Consider the following 22,192-nt stretch of genomic DNA (forward strand, 5'->3'; position numbering starts at 1 on the left):
AACACTACTGAACCGCTGGAAATTTACAGCAGTTCAAACCCAACGACATGGGCACGACTGTGCACAGGGCCAGCATGAATGTCACATGACCGAGCACCTGCAGCGTGGTGGTCTGGGCCCCTGTGGTCTTGTCTTTGTTGCCAGTGTCTGGAACATGGAGTGCAAGCGTGTTACACAGACCTGTGTAACTGGAAACACCAGTACTCAAGGAGACAGCAGCAGTCTTCAATGGAACAGATATTTTAATATTGCAATAGGGCAGCAGCACTGGGTTTTACTTCTTCTTGTCGCGGCCCGTCTCCACCGAGCTGAGTCTGCTGTCCAACCTCTGTGTGCTCTCCCTCAGCTGCTGCTCCAGCACGGTCTGCACCCGTCTCACCTCCGAGCTCAGCTCTCTCTGCACAATCTGGCTCAGCTCCGCCCAGGGGGTGGGGCCTGGAGGGAGGGAGAGCAAATGAGACATCAGGACCATGTGAAGTGGGTGGGGATTAGAGCTTTCTGGCAGTCAGGGGGAGGGGCTTGGAAAGAGGGAGAGCAAGTGAGAGGTCAGGACCATGTGCATTGGGCAGAGTTCAGAGCTCACTTCCACCTTCCACTCTAGGAAAGCCTGGAAAGGGTGAAAGCGTGAGAGAGGTTGGGACTGTTAGTAGTGGACAGGGATTAAAGCCTAGCTCCACCTAGGGGGAGGGGTTTACAAATAGGGAGAGCGAGTGAGAGGTCAGGATTGTTAGTAGTACACAGGGATTAAAGCCCAGCTCCACCCAGGGGGAGGGGTTTACAAATAGGGAGAGAGAGTGAGAGGTCAGGACTGTTAGTAGTACACAGGGATTAAAGCCTAGCTCCACCCAGGGGGAGGGGTTTAGAAAGAGTGAGAGAGAGTGAGAGGTCAGGGCTGTTAGCAGTGGACAGGGATTAAAGCCTAGCTCCACCCAGGGGGAGGGAGAGAGGTCGGGACTGCCTGTGGACTCTAGAGTTTAGGGCAATATGAAAGCAGTGCTAGCCAGCTGCTAACCACAGGCAGCTTCAGTGGGTCTGTGTAGCTGTAGCTGGCTCAGAGCAAACTGGCCCTGATCTAATGTTTAAAACAGCTCTTCCCTGGACGCCTGGGCTCTTGTAAAGAGTTTTAAACTGGGGGAACCTGCACTTCATGTTTTCAGTTTGAATGCAGGAGAGTCTGATCTTTAATGCTGGCCACAGATGATCCTTGAGCACTGAGAATGACTGGTGCGTGGATCTCCATCTCATACACAGACCAGATGCAGTGGGAATGCCCAGCAAGCACACCCCATGATCGTCAGCCTTCTGAGGTGCCAGACACTGCAGTGCTCATTCCTTCTGTCGAGTGCTTGGTGGTTTATTGTGTACATCTGAGCTCCAGGTAAAGGCTGCTCACTGTAATCTGGCAGGGTTTTGCTTAAGCATGCAATACCTGTATGGTCCACCTCTGTGTCTTTTATCTCCTCGTCGTGAGCAGTTGATTCCAGGACCTCTGTGGCTGTCTCCTTCTCTTCGTCAGTCCCTTGCCCTGGAACACAGTCACGGTATGGGCGCAACCACCCAAAGATGGCCAAAGGACACCCCAATATACAAAGTCTTCTGGGTCACCCCATTCCTGACTTCACTGAACTTATTAAAATGCTTGTTAACATGCTAGTTTTTACAAAGTGATTACTCAATTACTTAACTGATGCCTTCATTGAGCTTGCGATTTGACTGACTGGAATTTTTGCAAGTGTCTTTTCCTGCTCTGAAGTTTTGGGTTGTAGTTTATGACCCGCAGTGGTTTACAGGGGCATTCAGCAGGTTTATGAGCTGACAACAGCTGAGATCAATCATGTTGCTTCAGCCAATGAAAGACTGCTGTGTAACAAAACCGCAAAGTGAGGCCTGGTGAGATTTAGCAGTCGTGTTTCAGATTGAGTGGCTGTTCCTGACTTCCTTGAACTGATCATCTTACCGACCTGATCAAACCCTCAGGGGTCCACACACTGGCCTCAGGGACCAGGGTGGGACAGCAGTGCTCTACAGTGGAGAGGATACGCTGGCACTGAGACTCCACATGCTGCACACAGGCCTCAGTGTGAGCTGGGGCTGCTGCGTGGCGCCAGTACCTGGCTCCAGGGAGTCACTGTCCACTGCCTCGGCCTCAGGCATCCCGCAGTAGGTCAGAGAGAGGTCCAGTCTCACCTGCAAGAGGGCGACAGGCCAGCAGACAGTCAGGCGGACAGAGTGAGAGACAGATCAGCAGTCAGTCAGACAGATGGACAGAATATGAGACAGATCAGCAGTCAGTCAGACAGACTGGTGGACAGAATATGAGACAGATCATCAGTCAGACAGACAGGTGGACAGAGTGCGAGACAGATCAGTAGTCAGTCAGTCAGACAGGTGGGCAGAGTGTGAGACAGAACAGCAGCCAGTCAGTCAGATAGGTGGGCAGAGTGTGAGACAGATCAGCAGCCAGTCAGCCAGAAAGGTGGACAGAGTGTGAGACACATCAGTAGTCAATCAGTCTGACAGGTGGAAAGATTGTGAGACAGATCAGTAGTCAGTCAGTCAGACAGGTGGACAGACTGTGAGACAGATCAGTAGTCAGTCAGTCAGTCAGTCAGACAGGTGGGCAGAGTGAGTCTGTGAAATGGCAGAAAAAGCTGCAGGCATTCAGCACCTGGGGAGTGAAGGTGTACTTGTACAGGGCGTAGTGCCTGAAGTAGGTGTTGACGAGGTACTCTGTGATCTGTGTGGCCTGCTCTGGGCTGAAGAGGTCAATACTGAAGGGAGGGCGCTGGAGAGAGGGACACAGCGGGGAGGGGGAGAGACCAGATCATTTTTAAACACCCAGCACACAGACATGAGGGCTAACACACTGACATACACTACCTACTTGTAACCTGGTAGAAACAGACAGCTCAGAGTGTGAGACACAGAGACAGACAGCTCAGAGCAGTGAGACACAGTGACATACAGACAGCTCAAGGTAGAGACACAGACAGACAGCTCAGAGCAGTGAAACACAGAGACAGCCAGCTCAGAGCAGTGAGACAGTGACAGACACACTGACCCTGACGCAGTGGCACAGGACTAGCTCAGTGAAGTAGTTGAAGCAGTACTCCATGTTGTTGAGGGGCGTCCCTGGAATGAAAGTCCACCAGTCAGGTTACTGTTGCTATGAAGAGTTGCACTCTGGATTGAATCCCCTTTCAATCTGACTAGGATATGAGAACACAGCTATTCCTTCTCCTTCACAGTGTGGGGTCACAGACAGCAGAGGTGTGGGGTTACAGACAGCGGCAGTGTGGTGTTACAGTGTAGGGTCACAGACAGTGGCAGTGTGGTGTTACAGTGTAGGGTCACAGACAGTGGCAGTGTGGGGTTACAGCTTGGGGTTCCTGCCTGGTGAAACAGTGTGGGGTCACAGACAGTGGCATTGTGGGGTTCCTGTGTGGGGTCACAGAGCTGTGATTACCAGTATTGGCGAGGTGCAGGGCTCTGACGATGGACACCAGCACTGAGGTCTGTTCCCTGTTAAACTGCCTCTCTCTGCAGAACAGCACAGCGTACAGGTACATGTCGGCTAGGATGCTGTCACTGGGCCGGGACAGCTGCAGAGCCAGCGCCCTGCCCAGCGCTCTGAGGGAGAGAGAGCCAGAGGGGGGGAGAGTTCACACTGCACTGGTGGCTCAGCTGAGCGTCCCTGCCACGAGGCCCTTACGAAAGCGCCGGGGCGGGTGAAATCGGACCGCTAACACACGTATGGAGGCTCTGGGTCTGACCTCTGCAGCTCCTCTGTCGTCTGCGCCGCCTCCACCTCCTCCATGTCGGCGTAGCTGAGGTCTGCCCTGCACACAGACGGCCGGAGTCACTGACTGCCCTGACCAGACTGCTGGGGCGCCCCTGCGCCCCACGGCATCAGCTACCCTGCAGGGATCTCAGCAATAACTACCCGTCCAAGATGTAATAATAATCATATAATAATAATAATCTCACACCTTTATAGCGCTTTTCTGGACACTCCACTCAAAGCTCTTTACAGGTAATGGGGTCTCCTCTCCTGGATGATGCTCCAGTCTGCTCACACACACCAGCTCTCAGTGGGGAGGAGAGCAGAGTGATGAAGCCAGTTCAGAGAGGGGGTTATTAGGAGGACATGATTAGTAAAGGATAGGGGGAAATTTTGGCAGGACACTGGGGTAACACCTCTACTCTTTTCAAGAAACACCCTGGGATTTTTAATGACCACAGGGAGTCAGGACCTCGGTTTCACGTCTCATCAGAAGGACGGTGCCTTTTTACAGTATAGTGTCCCCATCACTATGCTGGGGCGCCCCCTACTGGCCCCACTAACATCTCTTCCAGCAGCAAGCTCAGCTTTCCCAGGAGTCTCCCTTCAGTGGGTTGCAAGCTGTGAGCTGCAGGGTCATGTAGCTGCTGTCAGATGTGTTTGTTTTATAAGCCATCATCGTGAAGGGAGCTCCCATAAACACAGCACGTTTATTAACATCTCTATCCAGTTCAGGTCTTACCTAACTGGTACCATGTCAGCTTGGGGGAATCACTGGGAAACACAAACTGCACAAAACTGTGTCTGCCAGTTTCCAACCCGAATCACATCAGGATAAGCACAGAGCCCATCTCACAAGCCTGCATTTTAATAGTGCAGAACAAGCTGCAGGAGAGGGAGACTGAACTCACCACAGCAGGACTCTGGGCTTCAGAGGGCGAGGCTGCAGAGACAAGAGCACAGGGGACAGGGCGTTATCAGAAAGACTGAGGGAGAGAGAGGGTGAGGGACAAAGGGAGTGAGATAGTAGAGAGAGAAGGAGAGGGACAGGAGAAAGAGGCAATGGGACAGAAGAGACAGAGGGACAGGAGAGAGAGAGAGGCAATGGGACAGAAGGGAGAGAGGGAGAGGGACAGGAGAGAGAGAGGAGAGGGACAGGAGAGAGAAGCAATGGGACAGAAGAGACAGAGGGACAGGAGAAAAGAGGAGAGAGGGACAGGAGAGAAAGAGAGGAGAGAGAGGCAGTGGGACAGGAGAGAGAGAGGGACAGAGGGAGTAGGAGAGGAGAGAGGGTGAGACGGACAGGACAGGAGGGGGGAGTAGAGAGGGAGAGGGACTGAGTAGGATAGGACAGGCGAGGAGAGACAAGGTGTGAGGCAAGATAGGAGAGGAGAGAGAACAAACCCACAAAAACAATAGTCAGGCCGTGTTGTTGTTAACCCATTTTTTCAGAATGTTATCTTTTTGCAAAAGCAGAGCAAAGCCGGTACCAGATGGCTAGCCCGACCACGCTGAGACGAAGTCTTACCATTGTCAAAAGGCCTTCTCCCTTCATTCTAAGATGATTTTCTGAAAACGTATCTTAGTCCAGAATTCTGAGGTTAGCGTTTAGGATGAAAAAGCCTTCAGTAATGCTTAAATATTATAAAAAGATTAATCATTTAAACTACAATAACATTTCCACCCCCTTCGGTAGCGTCAAGAGCGTCTCGCTCGTTTCCACAGCAACTGAAACCCAGCTTCCTCTGCGTGATGCTTCCGGAACCTCTTCCCGTGAGCGAGACCCGGAAATGCGCCGGTCCGACATATACTTCCGGGTGACGAGGAGGATGTGTTGTATTGCGAGCCGCTGTCACAGTCGCTGAGGTTTGTTCACTTTTCTGTTCGTGAATTTATTACTTTCCGTGAAAAAATCGTGCCAGATTAGCAGTTTACTCGGTTGTGACTCCCTTCGAGGTCCTACGTCAACTCAGCGGTGAGGAGACGGAGAAGGACGCGGATCGCTCTGCGTGTCGGGTGCGGAGATCGGGGCCAAACAGCCGCCGCAGCGCTGATCGGCTCACGGTGGGCACACTGCAGTCGTGCAGGAGAGTGAGGGCATCGGGCGTCATGCTAACAGGACAGGAACACCGTTAGGAAGACCCGCCTACTAGGATAGTAGGTCCACTGCCTAACATCAGATGTTCGTTTTGTCAAAAAATGTGTCTGTCAGGAATCTTACAGATCAACCCACATCTCTCTTCGCTGAAGACGTGGAAGGACTGAAGGTTACTGAAAAAAATTGGCCAATTTAATGTTCTGTACAAGCCGTGTCTTAAATAACCCTTCTCTGTCAGTGCAGTGTTAGTGTACTGTAGTGTCCAGTCAGTCAGTGTGTCTGTATGAACCCCTCTCTCTCAGTGCAGTGTTAATGTACTGGAGTGTCCAGTCAGTCAGTGTGTCTGTATGAACCCCTCTCTCTCAGTGCAGTGTTAATGTACTGGAGTGTCCAGTCAGTGTGTCTGTATGAACCCCTCTCTCTCAGTGCAGTGTTAATGTACTGGAGTGTCCAGTCAGTCAGTGTGTCTGTATGAACCCCTCTCTCTCAGTGCAGTGTTAATGTACTGGAGTGTCCAGTCAGTCAGTGTGTCTGTATGAACCCCTCTCTCTCAGTGCAGTGTTAATGTACTGGAGTGTCCAGTCAGTGTGTCTGTATGAACCCCTCTCTCTCAGTGCAGTGTTAATGTACTGGAGTGTCCAGTCAGTCAGTGTGTCTGTATGAACCCCTCTCTCTCTCAGTGCAGTGTTAATGTACTGGTCATGTACAAACGGCTCTGTCTCTGCAGGTGTAGCTCTTGGAGTGCCAGGAGGAGGCGTGCAGTGTCAGTGATCATGTCAGGGGCAGGGGCAGGAAAGCGGGGAGCAGGAGGAGGAGACAGCCCACCGGGGCCCCCCGAGAAGAAAGGGAAAAGGGAGGAGAAGACTACCACCACTCTGATCGAGCCCATCCGCCTTGGAGGGGTGTCCTCTACGGTCAGCCACTGTCTTCTGCCACCCTGCATCCCCCCCGCTCTGGGGCGCAGTCCCGAGTGTAGACCCCCACCCGTCCCGCTCTGGGGCGCAGTCCCGAGTGTCGCCCCGCTCTGGGGCGCAGTCCCGAGTGTAGACCCCCCACACGCCCCGCTCTGGGGCGCAGTCCCGAGTGTTGACCCCCCACACGCCCCGCTCTGGGGCGCAGTCCCGAGTGTCGCCCCGCTCTGGGGCGCAGTCCCGAGTGTCGCCCCGCTCTGGGGCGCAGTCCCCGGTGTTAGTACGCCCCCTGTGTAGGAGTGTCACCGGGCCTGTTCCCTCTGACCCCGCGTGCCCTTGTCTGTGCAGGAGGAGATGGACATGAAGGTGCTGCAGTTCAAGAACAAGAAGCTGTGCGAGCGGCTGGAGCAGAGGCAGGCGCTGGAGGACGAGCTGCGGGAGCGAATCGAGAAGCTGGAGAAGAGACAGGCCACCGACGACACCACTCTGCTCATCGTCAACAGATACTGGGGCCAGGTACTGACGCTGGGGCTCCCACACTGACACTGGGGCTCCCACACTGACACTGGGGCCAGGTACTGACGCTGGGGCTCCCACACTGACACTGGGGCTCCCACACTGACACTGGGGCCAGGTACTGACCCTGGGGCTCCCACACTGACCCTGGGGCGCCCACACACTGACCCTGGGGCGCCCACACACTGACACTGGGGTCTTATACTGACACTGGGGCGCCCACACACTGACACTGGGGCCAGGTACTGACACTGGGGCGCCCACACCAACAGTGGGGTCTGGTACTGACACTGGGGTGCCCACACACTGACACTGGGGTCTCGTACTGACACTGGGGCCAGGTACTGACACTGGGGCGCCCACGCTGGAACCCCAGGGCTCTGTGTTACCTGTGATGTGTGTAACGACGAGCTGGCCAGAGCGCAGGAGTCAGCGCACACCTGCTCCCTGTCCCTGGGGGTTTGGAGCTCTGAGCCCAGACACAGACACACATCAGGTGGGATAGACACAAATAACAGGTGATAAATACGTTCTATACTACTGAACAAAGACACGAGAGGCTAGCAGGGCAAGTTGGAGCTTTCAGTCCGGCTGCAGGAACAGAGGTGACCGCCTGCATCTTCCTCCTTCCCTTCACACAGCTGGATGACAACGTGCAGTTCCTGCTGCAGCGTCTGGACACCGAAACGCCCCCAGCCCCGGCCTGTGCCTCCACTCTGGCTCCAGCCCCAGCACCAGCCCCCGGACTGGACTCTGCGCCTGTGCCCGTCCTGGAAGAGGGGCAGCCGGAAGCGGAGGGCTCCGATCTCCAGCCCCAGGCTCCGGGGGAGGAGCAGGCCGAGGCGGCGGAGCCGGAGCAGGACGGGGGCGAGTCGGGTGAGTCCCATCGCCAGTCCTCGGATGGGACAGGACAGGCCGGTGGTCTGTCTGTCTCTCTCTTTCTGTCCTTCTCTCTCTCATGGTCTGTCTGTCACACTGTCTCTCTCTCTCAGTTCAATTTCAATTCAAAGTGCTTTATTTGCATGACCGATGAGTACAATCAGTGTTGCCAAAGCAAATAAAATTAATCAAATTAACATGAAACAAAATGAAAAATAAAACCCCCAAAAAATCAACAGACATATTACAGACATTTACAACAGAGACATTTCATAAAATATTTACATATACTGTAGCCAGATGGAGCATTACTGGGAGACAGACTCACTGTGACAGGAGATCACATATTGGGCTGCCAGTACAACTGAGTTCCCTCCTCCCTCTCCCAGTAGGATTGGCTGGCAGGTGTGGGAACTCTGGGATTAGATTTCTGAATTTCGGGAAGAATGTTTCTCTAATCCCAGAGGATCTGTCACAGTGCAGTAGGAAGTGCACCTCTGTCTCTATTTCTCCCTGCTGGCAGTGGGAGCACAGCCTGTCCTCTCTGGACAGCCAGGTCTGCCTGTGTCGCCCCATTTCTATGGCCAGGCTGTGGTCACTGAGCCTGTACTTCGTCAGTTCTCTCACTGTCTCTATCTGTCTGAGTTGTCTCTCTCTCAGTGACTGTCTCCCTCAGCAGGCCCTGTGTCTCCCCCTGCTGGCCTGAGTGACAGCGCGCAGGAGTTCCTGTCCTCTCTGGGCAGCAGCAGCGCGGAGGAGCTGGAGCTGCAGCTGCAGGGCAGGATGGAGTTCAGCAAGTCTGCGGTGGCCAAGATGGTCGCGGTGTTCGACAGGCTGCACCGCCGCATCGAGAGCCTGTGCCGGCGTGTGAAGGCCGCAGGTACCCGCCGCGCCGCGCGCCGCGCACGGGACACTGGCTACGCCCCGGGCAGGCCGCACACTAACCCCCCTCTCTCTGTGCCGCTCCAGTGGCTGAGGACGACAACCAGCGAGAGGCGCTGTCTCTCAGTCAGTCCCTGCTGGAGGAGAACCTCAGGCTGCAGGACCTGGCCAACTGTCTGCAGGGCCGCCACCACAAGATGTCTCTCGAGGTACAGCAGTGTGTGTCTGTATGAACCCCCCCCCTCTCAGTGCAGTGTTAATGTACTGGAGTGTCCAGTCAGTGTGTCTGTATGAACCCCTCTCTCTCAGTGCAGTGTTAATGTACTGGAGTGTCCAGTCAGTCAGTGTGTCTGTATGAACCCCTCTCTCTCAGTGCGGTGTTAATGTACTGGAGTGTCCAGTCAGTCAGTGTGTCTGTATGAACCCCTCTCTCTCAGTGCAGTGTTAATGTACTGGAGTGTCCAGTCAGTCAGTGTGTCTGTATGAACCCCTCTCTCTCAGTGCAGTGTTAATGTACTGGAGTGTCCAGTCAGTCAGTGTGTCTGTATGAACCCCTCTCTCTCAGTGCAGTGTTAATGTACTGGAGTGTCCAGTCAGTCAGTGTGTCTGTATGAGCCCCTCTCTCTCAGTGCAGTGTTAATGTACTGGAGTGTCCAGTCAGTGTGTCTGTATGAACCCCTCTCTCTCAGTGCAGTGTTAATGTACTGGAGTGTCCAGTCAGTCAGTGTGTCTGTATGAACCCCTCTCTCTCAGTGCAGTGTTAATGTACTGGAGTGTCCAGTCAGTCAGTGTGTCTGTATGAACCCCTCTCTCTCAGTGCAGTGTTAATGTACTGGAGTGTCCAGTCAGTCAGTGTGTCTGTATGAACCCCTCTCTCTCAGTGCAGTGTTAATGTACTGGAGTGTCCAGTCAGTCAGTGTGTCTCTCTTCTCAGTATAATGAGCTGGTGGACAAGGTTTCATCTTCGGAGACAAAGGTGTCAGAGATGGAAACGACAGTAGAGGACCTGCAGTGGGACATCGAGAAACTGAGGAAGAGGGAACAAAAATTAAACAAGCACCTTGCCGAGGCCCTGGAACAGGTACAAACGATCCTTTGCCACAGGACACTGCGACCCCCGCAGTCTGCAGTCCCTACAGGACACTGTGACCCCTGCAGTCTGCAGTCCCTACAGGACACTGTGACCCCCGCAGTCTGCAGTCCCTACAGGACACTGTGACCCCCGCAGTCTGCAGTCCCTACAGGACACTGCGACCCCCGCAGTCTGCAGTCCCTATAGGACACTGTGACCCCCGCAGTCTGCAGTCCCTACAGGACACTGTGACCCCCGCAGTCTGCAGTCCCTATAGCACACTGTGACCCCCGCAGTCTGCAGTCCCTATAGCACACTGTGACCCCTGCAGGAGGGAGTTGCTCTTTGTGTGATGATGTTCATTGACTGGTGTGTCTGTCTCCGTGTTTCAGCTGAACTCTGGGTACTACACCTCGGGGCGCTCTGGAGGTCTACCTGGGGGACAGATCACCCTCAACATCCAGAAGGTAAAGAGTTCATGAACAGTGAGACATGGGAATGAGAGATAGAGACAACCTGAGAGGGACAAACAAACTGGGGGACAGTGTGTTTCTCTGTGTCTCCTTTGAATCCTCTATGTCTCTGTGAGACGATGTGTGTGTGTCCCCGTGTCTCTGTGAGACGGTGTGTTTTCTGTTTGTAGTTTGAGATGCTGAATGCAGAGTTGGAACAGAACCAGGAGCTGGCCAACAGCCGCATGGCCGAGCTGGAGAAACTGCAACAGGAGCTCCAGGAGGCTGTGAGGGAGAATGAAAAATTGAAGGTATTCTTTATATCTTATGTAAGTGTTAGTGTACTGGAGTGTCCAGTCAGTCAGTGTGTCTGTATGAACCCCTCTTTCTCAGTGCAGTGTTAATGTACTGGAGTGTCCAGTCAGTCAGTGTGTCTGTATGAACCCCTCTCTCTCAGTGCAGTGTTAATGTACTGGAGTGTCCAGTCAGTCAGTGTGTCTGTATGAACCCCTCTCTCTCAGTGCAGTGTTAATGTACTGGAGTGTCCAGTCAGTCAGTGTGTCTGTATGAACCCCTCTCTCTCAGTGCAGTGTTAATGTACTGGAGTGTCCAGTCAGTCAGTGTGTCTGTATTAACCCCTTTCTCCAGATGGACCTTAGGAATATCCCAGAAGAGGTGGTGAAGGAGACCCCTGAGTTCAAGTGTCTGCAGTCTCAGTTCTCTCTGCTGTATAATGAATCGCTGCAAGTGAAGACCCAGCTGGATGAAGCTCGTGCCCTGTTACTGACCACCAAGAATGCCCACCTGCGACAGATCGAGCACATGGAGGTACATCCTGTTTTTCTGTCTCCTTCCCTGGCCGCTGGTAGGCATGTAAATGTCCTGTATTGTCCAGTCAGTGTGTTTCTATTAACCCCTCTCTCTCAGTGCAGTGTTAATGTACTGGAGTGTCCAGTCAGTGCGTCTGTATTAATCCCTCTCTCTCAGTGCAGTGTTAATGTACTGGAGTGTCCAGTCAGTCAGTGTGTCTGTATGAACCCCTCTCTCTCAGTGCAGTGTTAATGTACTGGAGTGTCCAGTCAGTGTGTCTGTATGAACCCCTCTCTCTCAGTGCAGTGTTAATGTACTGGAGTGTCCAGTCAGTCAGTGTGTCTGTATGAACCCCTCTCTCTCAGTGCAGTGTTAATGTACTGGAGTGTCCAGTCAGTGTGTCTGTATTAATCCCTCTCTCTCACAGAGTGATGAGCTATCTCTCCAGAAGAAGCTACGCACAGAGGTGATCCAGTTGGAGGACACTCTAGCACAGGTCAGGAAGGAGTACGAGATGCTGAGGATTGAGTTTGAGCAGAACCTGGCAGCCAATGAACAAGCAGGTACAGTCTCACCTCTCACTGTCTCACTGAGCAGATAACTTTTTCATTTAACTCAATTCAAAATGCTTTATTGGCATGACTGATGAGTACAATCAGTGTTGCCATAGCAAATAAAAATAAAATTAACATGAAACAAAACAAACAAAAAACATCTACAGACATATTACAGACGTTTACAACAAAGACATATCATAAAATATTTACATATACTGTAAACATAGGGGGAATTATTGGGAGACAGGCTCACTGTTCCTCAGGCTGTAACAGGAGATCACATACTGGGCTGCCACTTCAACTGAGTTCCCTCCTCCCTCTCTCAGTAGGATTGGGACCCGTTGTGATTCTGGCAGGTGTGGAAACTGGGATTAGATTTCTGAATTTAGGGAAGAATGTTTCTCTAATCCCAGAGTATCTGTCACAGTGCAGTAGGAAGTGCACCTCTGTCTCTATTTCTCCCCGCTGGCAGTGGGAGCACAGCCTGTCCTCTCTGGGCAACCAGGTCTGCCCGTATCACCTAGTTTCTATGGCCAGGCTGTGGTCACTGAGCCCGTACTTCTTCAGGGTCTGTTTCTGTTTGCTGTTTCTTATCTTGGTCAAATATTTGGCTAGTGTGTATTGTCTGTTTAGAGAGTTCTGTAGCATTCCAGTTGATGTTGTGTTTGTGTGTGTGTGTCCCAGTGTGTGAGATATTGCTGTTTGATCTGTGCTGTGATGTGCTTGAGTCTGAGTTGTGGAGCTCTAGCAGTGCTGTCCTGATGCTGATTAGTGTCGGTGTGGCTCAGGTAAGTGAGCCTCAGGACCAGCTGGCTCAGGGGGCTCTGTTTTGGGCTCAGCGGGGCTTTGTGGTGGTAGGAATTTAGGTCGCTGTTTTTTAGGTGTAGCCAATACTTTAATACTCTTTTCTGTATTTTTATTGATAGTGGGTACTGGCCTAATTCGGCCCTGCACCCGTTGTTAGGTGTTTTTCTCTGTGGGTGTTTCTGTGGGGTGTTTGTCCAATTGAGTGTACTCCTGGTCTGTGAGGGGACCCCACACTTCACTGCCGTGTAGGGCAATGGGTTTGATTACACTTTCAAATATTTGGAGCCAGATTCTTGTTGGTGGATTGATGTTGAAGAGCCTCCTTCTTATTGCATAGAAAGCCAGAGTGGCTTTTCCCTCAGTGCCTTCACTGCCAGGTCAAAACTCCCAGATGAGCTGATGGTGAGACCGAGATATGTGTAGCTGGATGTGTGCTCCAATGTGTTGCTGTTGAGTGTGAATTTGTACCTGTTTCCCTGAGGACTGGCTTTAATTACACTATACCCCCTATGCCACTTTGGAGTTGTTTATAAAACAAATCTTTCATGTCAAATCAAGTCAAATGCTTTTTTTAAATCGACAAAGCATGCAAAGATTTTTCCTTTGTGTTTTGGGTGAGAAGGAAGAGGAGATAACTCTCTTCCTTCTCACTACTCACTTCCAATCCTGTGACTCTCACCTCTCGTGCCAGTGTGTCTGGCTCTTTCTTTCGCTGTTTCTGTGTGTGTGTGCGCGCGCGCGCGTGTGTGCCACTGTGTTTCGCTCTTTCTCTCGCTGTCACTGTGTCTCACTATGTTTCCTTGGTGTGATTGTGTCACAGGTCCCATTAATAGGGAGATGCGCCACCTGATTAGCAGCCTCCAGAACCACAACCACCAGCTGAAGGGCGACGTGCAGAGATACAAGAGGAAGCTGAGGGAGACACAAGTTGAAATTGGCAAGGTGTGCATCGGCTCCTCTCTGTTTAATGTGTAGATAACAGGCAGTGTGGTAGGGAGTGATATTGCCTCATGATGCGATTCCAATGTGACATACTTTTTGTATGGAGTTTCCATGTTTCTCCGCCGTCAGAGAACTGTCTCTGCTTTCTTTGTTTCTGTAAATGTCACGCTTGGAAGAGGTTCTATTATTGTTTTTATTTTACAGGGTGTTACAGAGGATCACTATCAATAATAATAATATTGATAGAGTCACTGTCCGTTCCTCAGGCTGTGACAGGAGATCACACACTGTATTATTGTTATTGAGAGACAGGCTCACTGTCTGTTCCTCAGGCTGTCAGGAGATCATATACTAGGCTGCAGCTTTATGGAGTTTCCTCCCCTAGTAGGATTGGGAGCTGTTCTGATTCTGGCAGGTGTGTGAATTATGGGATCAGAGTTGTTAATTTAGGGAGGAATGTTTGTCTAATCCCAGAGTGCAGGAGACAGTGCATCTCTGCCTCTACCTCTCTGGGAGGAAACTGGTAAGTTTTAGGGAATGGTGTCTGTTTGACCATGTTCCCCTCCCTCCGTCTCAGCTGCGCTGTCAGAGCGGGGAGGCTGGCCCGGGCTTGGAGGACGCAGTGAGCGAGGGGGGCGTTGAGGTGAAGAAGGAAGAGGAGGAGGACCAGGAGGAGGAGGAGGAGCGGCGGCGCGAGCTGGAGCGGCAGCGGGCCCGGGAGAGGGAGAGGGAGGCTGAGCGGGAGCGCGAGAGGGAGAGGGAGCGCGAGAGGGAGCGGGAGCGCCAGCGCAGCGAGGAGCTCAAGAGGAAGGACTCCGACACACTAAAGCTGCTGAGGGCCGAGCTGAAGTGAGTAGGACGCCTGTGACTAACATTAAAGAGTGGGTAGGGTGTGTGTTCAAGAGGTCAGAGCTCATCACTACTGCTGAAGTGAGTAGGACGCCTGTGACTGATGTTACAGGGTGGGTAGGGGGTGTGTTCAAGAGGTCAGAGCTCATCACTGCTGCTGAAGTGAGTAGGACGCCTGTGACTGATGTTACAGGGTGGGTAGGGGGCGAGTTCAAGAGGTCAGAGCTCATCACTGCTGCTGAAGTGAGTAGGACGCCTGTGACTGACGTTACAGGGTGGGTAGGGGGTGTGTTCAAGAGGTCAGAGCTCATCACCGCTGCTGAAGTGAGTAGGACGCCTGTGACTGATGTTACAGGGTGGGTAGGGGGCAAGTTCAAGAGGTCAGAGCTCATCACCGCTGCTGAAGTAAGTAGGACGCCTGCGACTGACGTTACAGGGTGGATAGGGTGCGTGTTCAAGAGGTCAGAGCTCATCACTGCTGCTGAAGTGAGTAGGACGCCTGTGACTGACGTTACAGGGTGGATAGGGGACGTGTTCAAGAGGTCAGAGCTCATCACTGCTGTTGAAGTGAGTAGGACGCCTGTGACTGACGTTACAGGGTGGGTAGGGGGCGTGTTCAAGAGGTCAGAGCTCATCACTGCTGCTGAAGTGAGTAGGACGCCTGTGACTGATGTTACAGGGTGGGTAGGGGGCGAGTTCAAGAGGTCAGAGCTCATCACTGCTGCTGAAGTGAGTAGGACGCCTGTGACTGACGTTACAGGGTGGGTAGGGGGCGTGTTCAAGAGGTCAGAGCTCATCACTGCTGCTGAAGTGAGTAGGACGCCTGTGACTGACGTTACAGGGTGGGTAGGGGGCGAGTTCAAGAGGTCAGAGCTCATCACCGCTGCTGAAGTGAGTAGGACGCCTGTGACTGACGTTACAGGGTGGGTAGGGTACTTGTTCAAGAGGTCAGAGCTCATCACCTCCGCTGAAGTGAGTAGGACGTCTGTGACTGACGTTACAGGGTGGGCAGGGGGCGTGTTCAAGAGGTCAGAGCTCTTCAACTTTGCTTCCGTTTAAGGCACAATACTACATTCCTCCCAAATATTCGGGACAGTCACCTGACAGTCAACTTCTGTGTCCAGAATTATTTCTCCGCTGTTACTCATTAGTGCTTCCCTGCAGTGCCCAGCCGGACCATGGGTCTGTATTAACCCCTCTTTCTCTGGGTCAGGAAAGCCCAGGAGAGCCAGAAGGAGATGAAGCTGCTGCTGGACATGTACAAGTCTGCACCCAAGGAGCAGAGAGACAAGGTACAGCTGATGGCTGCTGAGAGGAAATCCAAGGCCGAGGTAAGAGACTAGTGTTCACATATCTGTATGAACCCCTCTCTCTCAGTGCAGTGTTAATGTACTGGAGTGTCCAGTCAGTCAGTGTGTCTGTATGAACCCCTCTCTCTCAGTGCAGTGTTAATGTACTGGAGTGTCCAGTCAGTCAGTGTGTCTGTATGAACCCCTCTCTCTCAGTGCAGTGTTAATGTACTGGAGTGTCCAGTCAGTCAGTGTGTCTGTATGAACCCCTCTCTCTCAGTGCAGTGTTAATGTACTGGAGTGTCCAGTCAGTCAGTGTGTCTGTATGAACCCCTCTCTCTCAGTGCAGTGTTAATGTACTGGAGTGTCCAGTCAGTCAGTGTGTCTGTATGAACCCCTCTCTCTCAGTGCAGTGTTAATGTACTGGAGTGTCCAGTCAGTCAGTGTGTCTGTATGAACCCCTCTCTCTCAGTGCAGTGTTAATGTACTGGAGTGTCCAGTCAGTCAGTGTGTCTGTATGAACCCCTCTCTCTCAGTGCAGTGTTAATGTACTGGAGTGTCCAGTCAGTCAGTGTGTCTGTATGAACCCCTCTCTCTCAGTGCAGTGTTAATGTACTGGAGTGTCCAGTCAGTCAGTGTGTCTGTATTAACCCCTCTCTCTCAGTGCAGTGTTAATGTACTGGAGTGTCCAGTCAGTGTGTCTGTATGAACCCCTCTCTCTCAGTGCAGTGTTAATGTACTGGAGTGTCCCGTCAGTCAATGTGTCTGTATTAACCCCTGTCTCTCTCTTAGGTTGAGGAGCTGCGGGTTCGCATCCGCGAGCTGGAGGAGAAGGAGAGGAAGGACAGTAAGAAGCTGGCAGATGAAGATGCCTTGAGGAAGATCCGAGTGGCTGAGGAACAGATTGAACACCTGCAGAAAAAACTCACTGCCACCAAGCAGGTACATCGTTCATAACACTTCTGCCAGTCACTGTTAAATTTCTGTTTCTGCATTTTACTGTCTCCAACTCTCTCAGTGCAGTGTTAATGTACTGGAGTGTCCAGTCAGTCAGTGTGTCTGTATTAACCCCTCTCTCTCAGTGCAGTGTTAATGTCCTGGAGTGTCCAGTCAGTGTGTCTGTATGAACCCCTCTCTCTCAGTGCAGTGTTAATGTACTGGAGTGTCCAGTCAGTGTGTCTGTATGAACCCCTCTCTCTCAGTGCAGTGTTAATGTAATAATAATAATAATAATAAACTTTATTTTATATAGCGCCTTTAAAGGTGGCTTCTCAAAGCGCTTTACAGGATGACAATAACAATAAATAAGAAGACTACAACAATAAATAAGACAATTTCACAAGACAGGACACAATTATAATTACAACAATACAACAATAACAATAGAGGAGACCGTGGAAGATGGTATTAAGAAGAGCAGAGGGGTGAAGAATGGAACCAGTTAAGTAAAGGCTTTTCTGAAAAGGAGGGTTTTGAGTCTGGATTTGAAGGAGTTTAGAGAAGGTGACTCTCTAATATCCTTGGGCAAGGAGTTCCAGAGCTTGGGGGCATAGCAGGAGAAGGCCCTGTCGCCCATACAATGTAGACGGGCTTGGGGGACAGTAAGGAGGGCAGAATTTGAAGAGCGGAGGTTGCGAGGTGGGGAGTAGGGCGATAAAAGTTCAGACAGGTATTGAGGTGCCAAGCCATGTAAAGCCTTGTAGGTGAGCATGAGGATTTTAAAGTCTACGCGGAATTTGACCGGAAGCCAGTGCAAGGACTCCAGGATAGGAGTAATGTGAACACTTGCACTAGATCTGGTCAGGATTCTGGCTGCTGAATTTTGGACATACTGCAGCTTGTTCAGAGTAGATTTAGATACCCCAGGGAGCAGAGCATTGCAGTAGTCAATTCGAGAGAATACAAATATGTTGATCAGCTTTTCAGCCACAGTTAATGATAGCATAGGGCGTAGTCTTGCGATATTTCTAAGGTGAAAAAAAGATGTTTTGACAGTATGCTGTACATGTGGGTCGAATGTTAAGCCAGAATCGAATATAACCCCAAGGTTTTTCAATTTTGATTGGAGCTCAAGTACAGAGCCATCTACAGACAGGGTTACAGGACTGGCTTTACGAAGTTGATGGGGGGTACCAATAAGCATGACTTCAGTCTTGTCACAGTTGAGATGAAGGAAGTTTTGAGTCATCCAAATTTTTATGTCAGAGATGCAATTAGATAGAATAGAGACAGCCACATCAGTGTCGGGTTTGGTATGGATGTATATTTGAGTATCGTCAGCTGGAGTACTGGAGTGTCCAGTCAGTCAGTGTGTCTGTATGAACCCCTCTCTCTCAGTGCAGTGTTAATGTACTGGAGTGTCCAGTCAGTCAGTGTGTCTGTATGAATCCCTCTCTCTGCTGTACTAGGAAGAGGAGGCTCTCCTCAGTGAGATGGATGTCACAGGCCAGGCGTTTGAAGACATGCAGGAGCAGAACATCAGGCTGATGCAGCAGCTGAGGGAGAAGGACGACGCCAACTTCAAGCTGATGAGCGAGAGGATCAAATCCAACCAGATCTACAAGCTGCTGCGCGAGGAGAAGGAGGAGCTGGCCGAGCAGGTGCTCACCCTGAAGACACAGGTGAGAGGCGCCGGGCTGCACGTCGCCACTCCCACTCCACTGCCCAGCTCTTGTGCTGACTGAGGAAGTCTGGGTGGGGTATCTGCTCTCACGAGGCTGTCTCTGTCTCCTCTCCCCCTGATCTCGTGTCTCCCAGGTGGACGCTCAGCTGCTAGCGGTACAGAAGCTGGAGGAGAAGGAGGGGGTGTTACAGAGCACCCTGGCCAGCCTGGAGAAGGAGCTGGGGCTGAGGACACAGGCCTTGGAGCTCAACAAGAGGAAGGTACCAAGAGAGTGTCTTGTACTGCTTTTGTGTTAATGTCCTGTAGTGTCCTGTCAGTCAGTGTGTCTGTATTAACCCCTCTCTCTCAGGCAGTGTTAATGTACTGGAGTGTCCAGTCAGTGTGTCTGTATGAACCCCTCTCTCTCAGGCAGTGTTAATGTACTGTAGTGTCCAGTCAGTCAGTGTGTCTGTATGAACCCCTCTCTCTCAGTGCAGTGTTAATGTACTGGAGTGTCCAGTCAGTGTGACTGTATGAACCCCTCTCTCTCAGTGCAGTGTTAATGTACTGGAGTGTCCAGTCAGTCAGTGTGTCTGTATGAACCCCTCTCTCTCAGTGCAGTGTTAATGTACTGGAGTGTCCAGTCAGTCAGTGTGTCTGTATGAACCCCTCTCTCAGTGCAGTGTTAATGTACTGGAGTGTCCAGTCAGTCAGTGTGTCTGTATGAACCCCTCTCTCTCAGTGCAGTGTTAATGTACTGGAGTGTCCAGTCAGTCAGTGTGTCTGTATGAACCCCTCTCTCTCAGTGCGGTGTTAATGTACTGGAGTGTCCAGTCAGTCAGTGTGTCTGTATGAACCCCTCTCTCTCAGTGCAGTGTTAATGTACTGGAGTGTCCAGTCAGTGTGTCTGTATGAACCCCTCTCTCTCAGTGCAGTGTTAATGTACTGGAGTGTCCAGTCAGTCAGTGTGTCTGTATGAACCCCTCTCTCTCAGTGCAGTGTTAATGTACTGGAGTGTCCAGTCAGTGTGTCTGTATGAACCCCTCTCTCTCAGTGCAGTGTTAATGTACTGGAGTGTCCAGTCAGTCAGTGTGTCTGTATGAACCCCTCTCTCTCAGTGCAGTGTTGATGTACTGGAGTGTCCAGTCAGTCAGTGTGTCTGTATTAACCCCTCTCTCTCAGGCAGTGGAAGCCGCCCAGCTGGCGGAGGATCTGAAGGTGCAGTTAGAACACACGCAAGCCAAGCTGAAGGAGATCCAGAACTCTGTGTCTGACAATCGTAGCGCCCGAGAGAGGGAGTCCTTCAACCTGAAGAGGGCACAGGTACTCGCTGGCTATAAAACACCGAGTGCTGACACTGGAGCTCTCATGTCCTCTGACCCCTGACCATTGACCCCCTGCCTGTCTGTCTGCAGGAGGACTTGTCTCGGCTGCGCCGCAAGCTGGAGAAGCAGAAGAAGGTGGAGGTCTACACGGACGCTGATGAAATCCTGCAGGAGGAAATCAACCAGTACAAGGTGAGAGGGACAGGGAGACTGGGAACTCAACTGGGAGTCCAAGAGCTCTACTGGGAGTGTCAGGACTGGACTGCGAACTGCAGTGGGAGACTCAGGGCTGGACTGGGAGACTCAGAACTCCAGTGGAAGTGTCAGGGCTGGACTGGGAGAGGCTCTGCTCCAGTGACTGGGAGGTGGGTGTGGAGGAAAGGTGGGAGGAGCCTGGCTGACGAATCCCATGTCTCCCTGCAACTCAGAGCCGGCAGCGTGCGACCACAGTCTCCTCCATGTCCCCCTGCCCCTCTCCTCTGCCTGCATCTCTGGGCAGCAGGAGTGTCGTCAGAGTGGTACTGCCTCTCTCGGGGCCTCAATAACCCCCCCCTCTCTCCCTCTCACCCCCCCCAGGCCAAGCTGCGCTGTCCGTGCTGCAACACTCGCGACAAGGAGACGGTGCTGACCAAGTGTTTCCACGTCTTCTGCTATGAGTGTCTGAAGACGCGCTACGACACGCGCCAGAGGAAGTGCCCCAAGTGCAACGCCGCCTTTGGCGCCAACGACTTCCACCGCATCTACATCAACTAGGGAGCAGGGGAGAGAGAGAGGGCGCCCGCTCCTGGAGAGCAGGGACATGACCTAGTGAGAGAGAGAGGGCGCCCCCTCCTGGAGAGCAGGGACATGACCTAGTGAGAGAGGGGACGCCCCCTCCTGGAGAGCAAGGACATGACCTAGTGAGAGAGGGGACGCCCCCTCCTGGAGAGCAAGGACATGACCTAGTGAGAGAGGGGACGCCCCCTCCTGGAGAGCAGGGACATGACCTAGTGAGAGAGGGGACGCCCCCTCCTGGAGAGCAAGGACATGACCTAGTGAGAGAGGGGACGCCCCCTCCTGGAGAGCAGGGACATGACCTAGTGAGAGAGGGGACGCCCCCTCCTGGAGAGCAAGGACATGACCTAGTGAGAGACAGGGCTCCCCCTCCTGGAGAGCAAGGACATGACCTAGTGAGAGAGAGAGGGTGGCCCCTCCTGGAGAGCAAGAACATGACCTAGTGAGAGAGAGAGGGTGCCCCCTCCTGGAGAGCAAGGACATGACCTAGTGAGAGAGAGAGGGTGTCCCCTCCTGGAGAGTAGGGACATGACCTAGTGAGAGAGAGAGGGTGCCCCCTCCTGGAGAGTAGGGACATGACCTAGTGAGAGAGAGAGGGTGTCCCCTCCTGGAGAGTAGGGACATGACCTAGTGAGAGAGAGGGTGCCCCCTCCTGGAGAGCAAGGACATGACCTAGTGAGAGAGGGGACGCCCCCTCCTGGAGAGCAAGAACATCACCTACTGAGAGAAGGATAAACAAAGATGTCAGCTCTGTTTTACAGGAATCTGACCTGGATTTGTCTTCTCCATTGATCCAGTTCTCCAGTCCCTTTCCTCTCTCTGGAACAATCGCGGATATGGCCAAGGCATGAGCTGTAGTTTTCTGGGCTACCAGGTTCCTTTGAAAGGAGTAACAGGGTCTCTCTCCTCACGCTCTCAACTCCTCCCTGCCTCTGCCCTGCGCTCAAGCGCACGGGAAATAATGTTGAAATTCCATATGGAGAAAATGGGCGGTGCTGTAGAGATAAATGGCCAACACCGCCCTTGCTGATTGGCTACAGCACAGAGGGTGCTCAGTAACAAGACCTGCCATTGGATCAGGACCATGGGGTGGTTGCCAGGTGACGTTTTTAGTTAGATTTATTTTTTTTTCTCTCCTTTTGTTTTTCTCACCTTGTGGAATTCTCGTTATCTCTTACTGTGTATCATTTTTTATTTTTTTAATGTGTAATGAAACCACCAACTGCCAGCCTTGTCTTAACGATATACAGTAAAAAAAAAGAAAAACCAACAGCTTGTTTCCAGAGTTGTGGTTTGTGTTCCGGACAGAGCAAAATGCCCTTGACCTTTCGGCAGATTTCCCACCCTGTAAGCCAGATCCGGGTGGACTGGGCCGGGTCAGTACCGTCAGACCTCAGTGGTACTGGTCGACCAGCAGGGGGCGCTCTCCCCTCCGAGCCACAGTTTCCAAACCAGTTCCCCAGTTTGACACTGTGCTGTAGGAGGTGACGGGAGACACTGTTTTATAGGAGATTCTGGGTATATGGTGACAGGAGACACTGCTGAAGGAGGTTCTAGATGTACAGTGATGGGAGATACTGTACCACTGTAGGAGTTCTGGGCATGTGGTGATGGGAGATGCTGTGGTGTAGGAGGTTCTGAGTGTG

The 22,192-nt window shown here is 52.2% G+C and overlaps 2 protein-coding genes across 7 annotated transcripts; one reads left to right on the top strand and one right to left on the bottom strand.

Annotated features, from left to right (window-relative positions):
* Window positions 1–224: 224 nt before the first annotated feature.
* Window positions 225–5,593, bottom strand: cfap119 (cilia and flagella associated protein 119). Of its 2 annotated transcripts, XM_088638092.1 has the most exons (9): window positions 5,310–5,593; window positions 4,693–4,724; window positions 3,774–3,839; window positions 3,467–3,630; window positions 3,062–3,132; window positions 2,669–2,785; window positions 2,112–2,187; window positions 1,430–1,525; window positions 225–435 (listed from the first exon to the last, which is right to left on the bottom strand). In XM_088638092.1, the coding sequence occupies exons 1-9, from the start codon at window positions 5,334–5,336 to the stop codon at window positions 275–277; spliced, it is 810 nt and encodes a 269-aa protein (XP_088494218.1). In that variant the 5' UTR covers window positions 5,337–5,593; the 3' UTR covers window positions 225–274. The 2 variants fall into 2 exon arrangements, with proteins under 2 accessions (XP_088494218.1, XP_088494219.1); XM_088638093.1 differs by lacking the exon at window positions 2,669–2,785.
* rnf40 (ring finger protein 40) lies at window positions 5,571–21,812 on the top strand. 5 transcript variants are annotated; one of them, XM_088638033.1, is made up of 21 exons: window positions 5,571–5,647; window positions 5,738–6,048; window positions 6,607–6,793; window positions 7,139–7,306; window positions 7,948–8,182; window positions 8,862–9,065; window positions 9,155–9,276; window positions 10,002–10,148; window positions 10,532–10,606; window positions 10,783–10,902; window positions 11,240–11,419; window positions 11,829–11,964; window positions 13,586–13,707; window positions 14,285–14,556; window positions 15,770–15,887; window positions 16,638–16,787; window positions 18,254–18,466; window positions 18,603–18,728; window positions 19,630–19,770; window positions 19,863–19,964; window positions 20,349–21,812. In XM_088638033.1, exons 3-21 carry the CDS (start codon window positions 6,653–6,655, stop codon window positions 20,523–20,525), a joined length of 2,949 nt encoding a protein of 982 aa, XP_088494159.1. In that variant the 5' UTR covers window positions 5,571–5,647; window positions 5,738–6,048; window positions 6,607–6,652; the 3' UTR covers window positions 20,526–21,812. The 5 variants fall into 5 exon arrangements, with proteins under 5 accessions (XP_088494159.1, XP_088494158.1, XP_088494162.1 ...); XM_088638032.1 differs by having other exon boundaries at window positions 5,738–5,938; XM_088638036.1 differs by having other exon boundaries at window positions 5,738–5,938; window positions 8,865–9,065.
* Window positions 21,813–22,192: the final 380 nt, after the last annotated feature.

The sequence above is a fragment of the Lepisosteus platostomus genome, chromosome 6 (assembly GCF_059453375.1).
Source record: "Lepisosteus platostomus isolate fLepPlt1 chromosome 6, fLepPlt1.hap1, whole genome shotgun sequence".
Lineage (NCBI taxonomy): Eukaryota > Metazoa > Chordata > Actinopteri > Semionotiformes > Lepisosteidae > Lepisosteus > Lepisosteus platostomus.

What these genes read in the sequence shown, in the direction of transcription:
- rnf40 (XM_088638033.1), top strand. Translation starts at nt 6,653, where the DNA reads ATGTCAGGGGCAGGGGCAGGAAAGCGGGGAGCAGGAGGAGGAGACAGC. An exon ending in TCACCCTCAACATCCAGAAG is followed by an intron (nt 10,607 to 10,782) that starts GTAAAGAGTTCA and finishes TTCTGTTTGTAG; the next exon opens with TTTGAGATGCTGAATGCAGA. An exon ending in AGGAAATCAACCAGTACAAG is followed by an intron (nt 19,965 to 20,348) that starts GTGAGAGGGACA and finishes CACCCCCCCCAG; the next exon opens with GCCAAGCTGCGCTGTCCGTG.
- cfap119 (XM_088638092.1), bottom strand. Translation starts at nt 5,336, where the DNA reads ATGAAGGGAGAAGGCCTTTTGACAATG. An exon ending in TCCTGTGCCACTGCGTCAGG is followed by an intron (nt 2,786 to 3,061) that starts GTCAGTGTGTCT and finishes CCCTCTCTCCAG; the next exon opens with CGCCCTCCCTTCAGTATTGA. An exon ending in CAGTGACTCCCTGGAGCCAG is followed by an intron (nt 1,526 to 2,111) that starts GTACTGGCGCCA and finishes ACTGTGTTCCAG; the next exon opens with GGCAAGGGACTGACGAAGAG.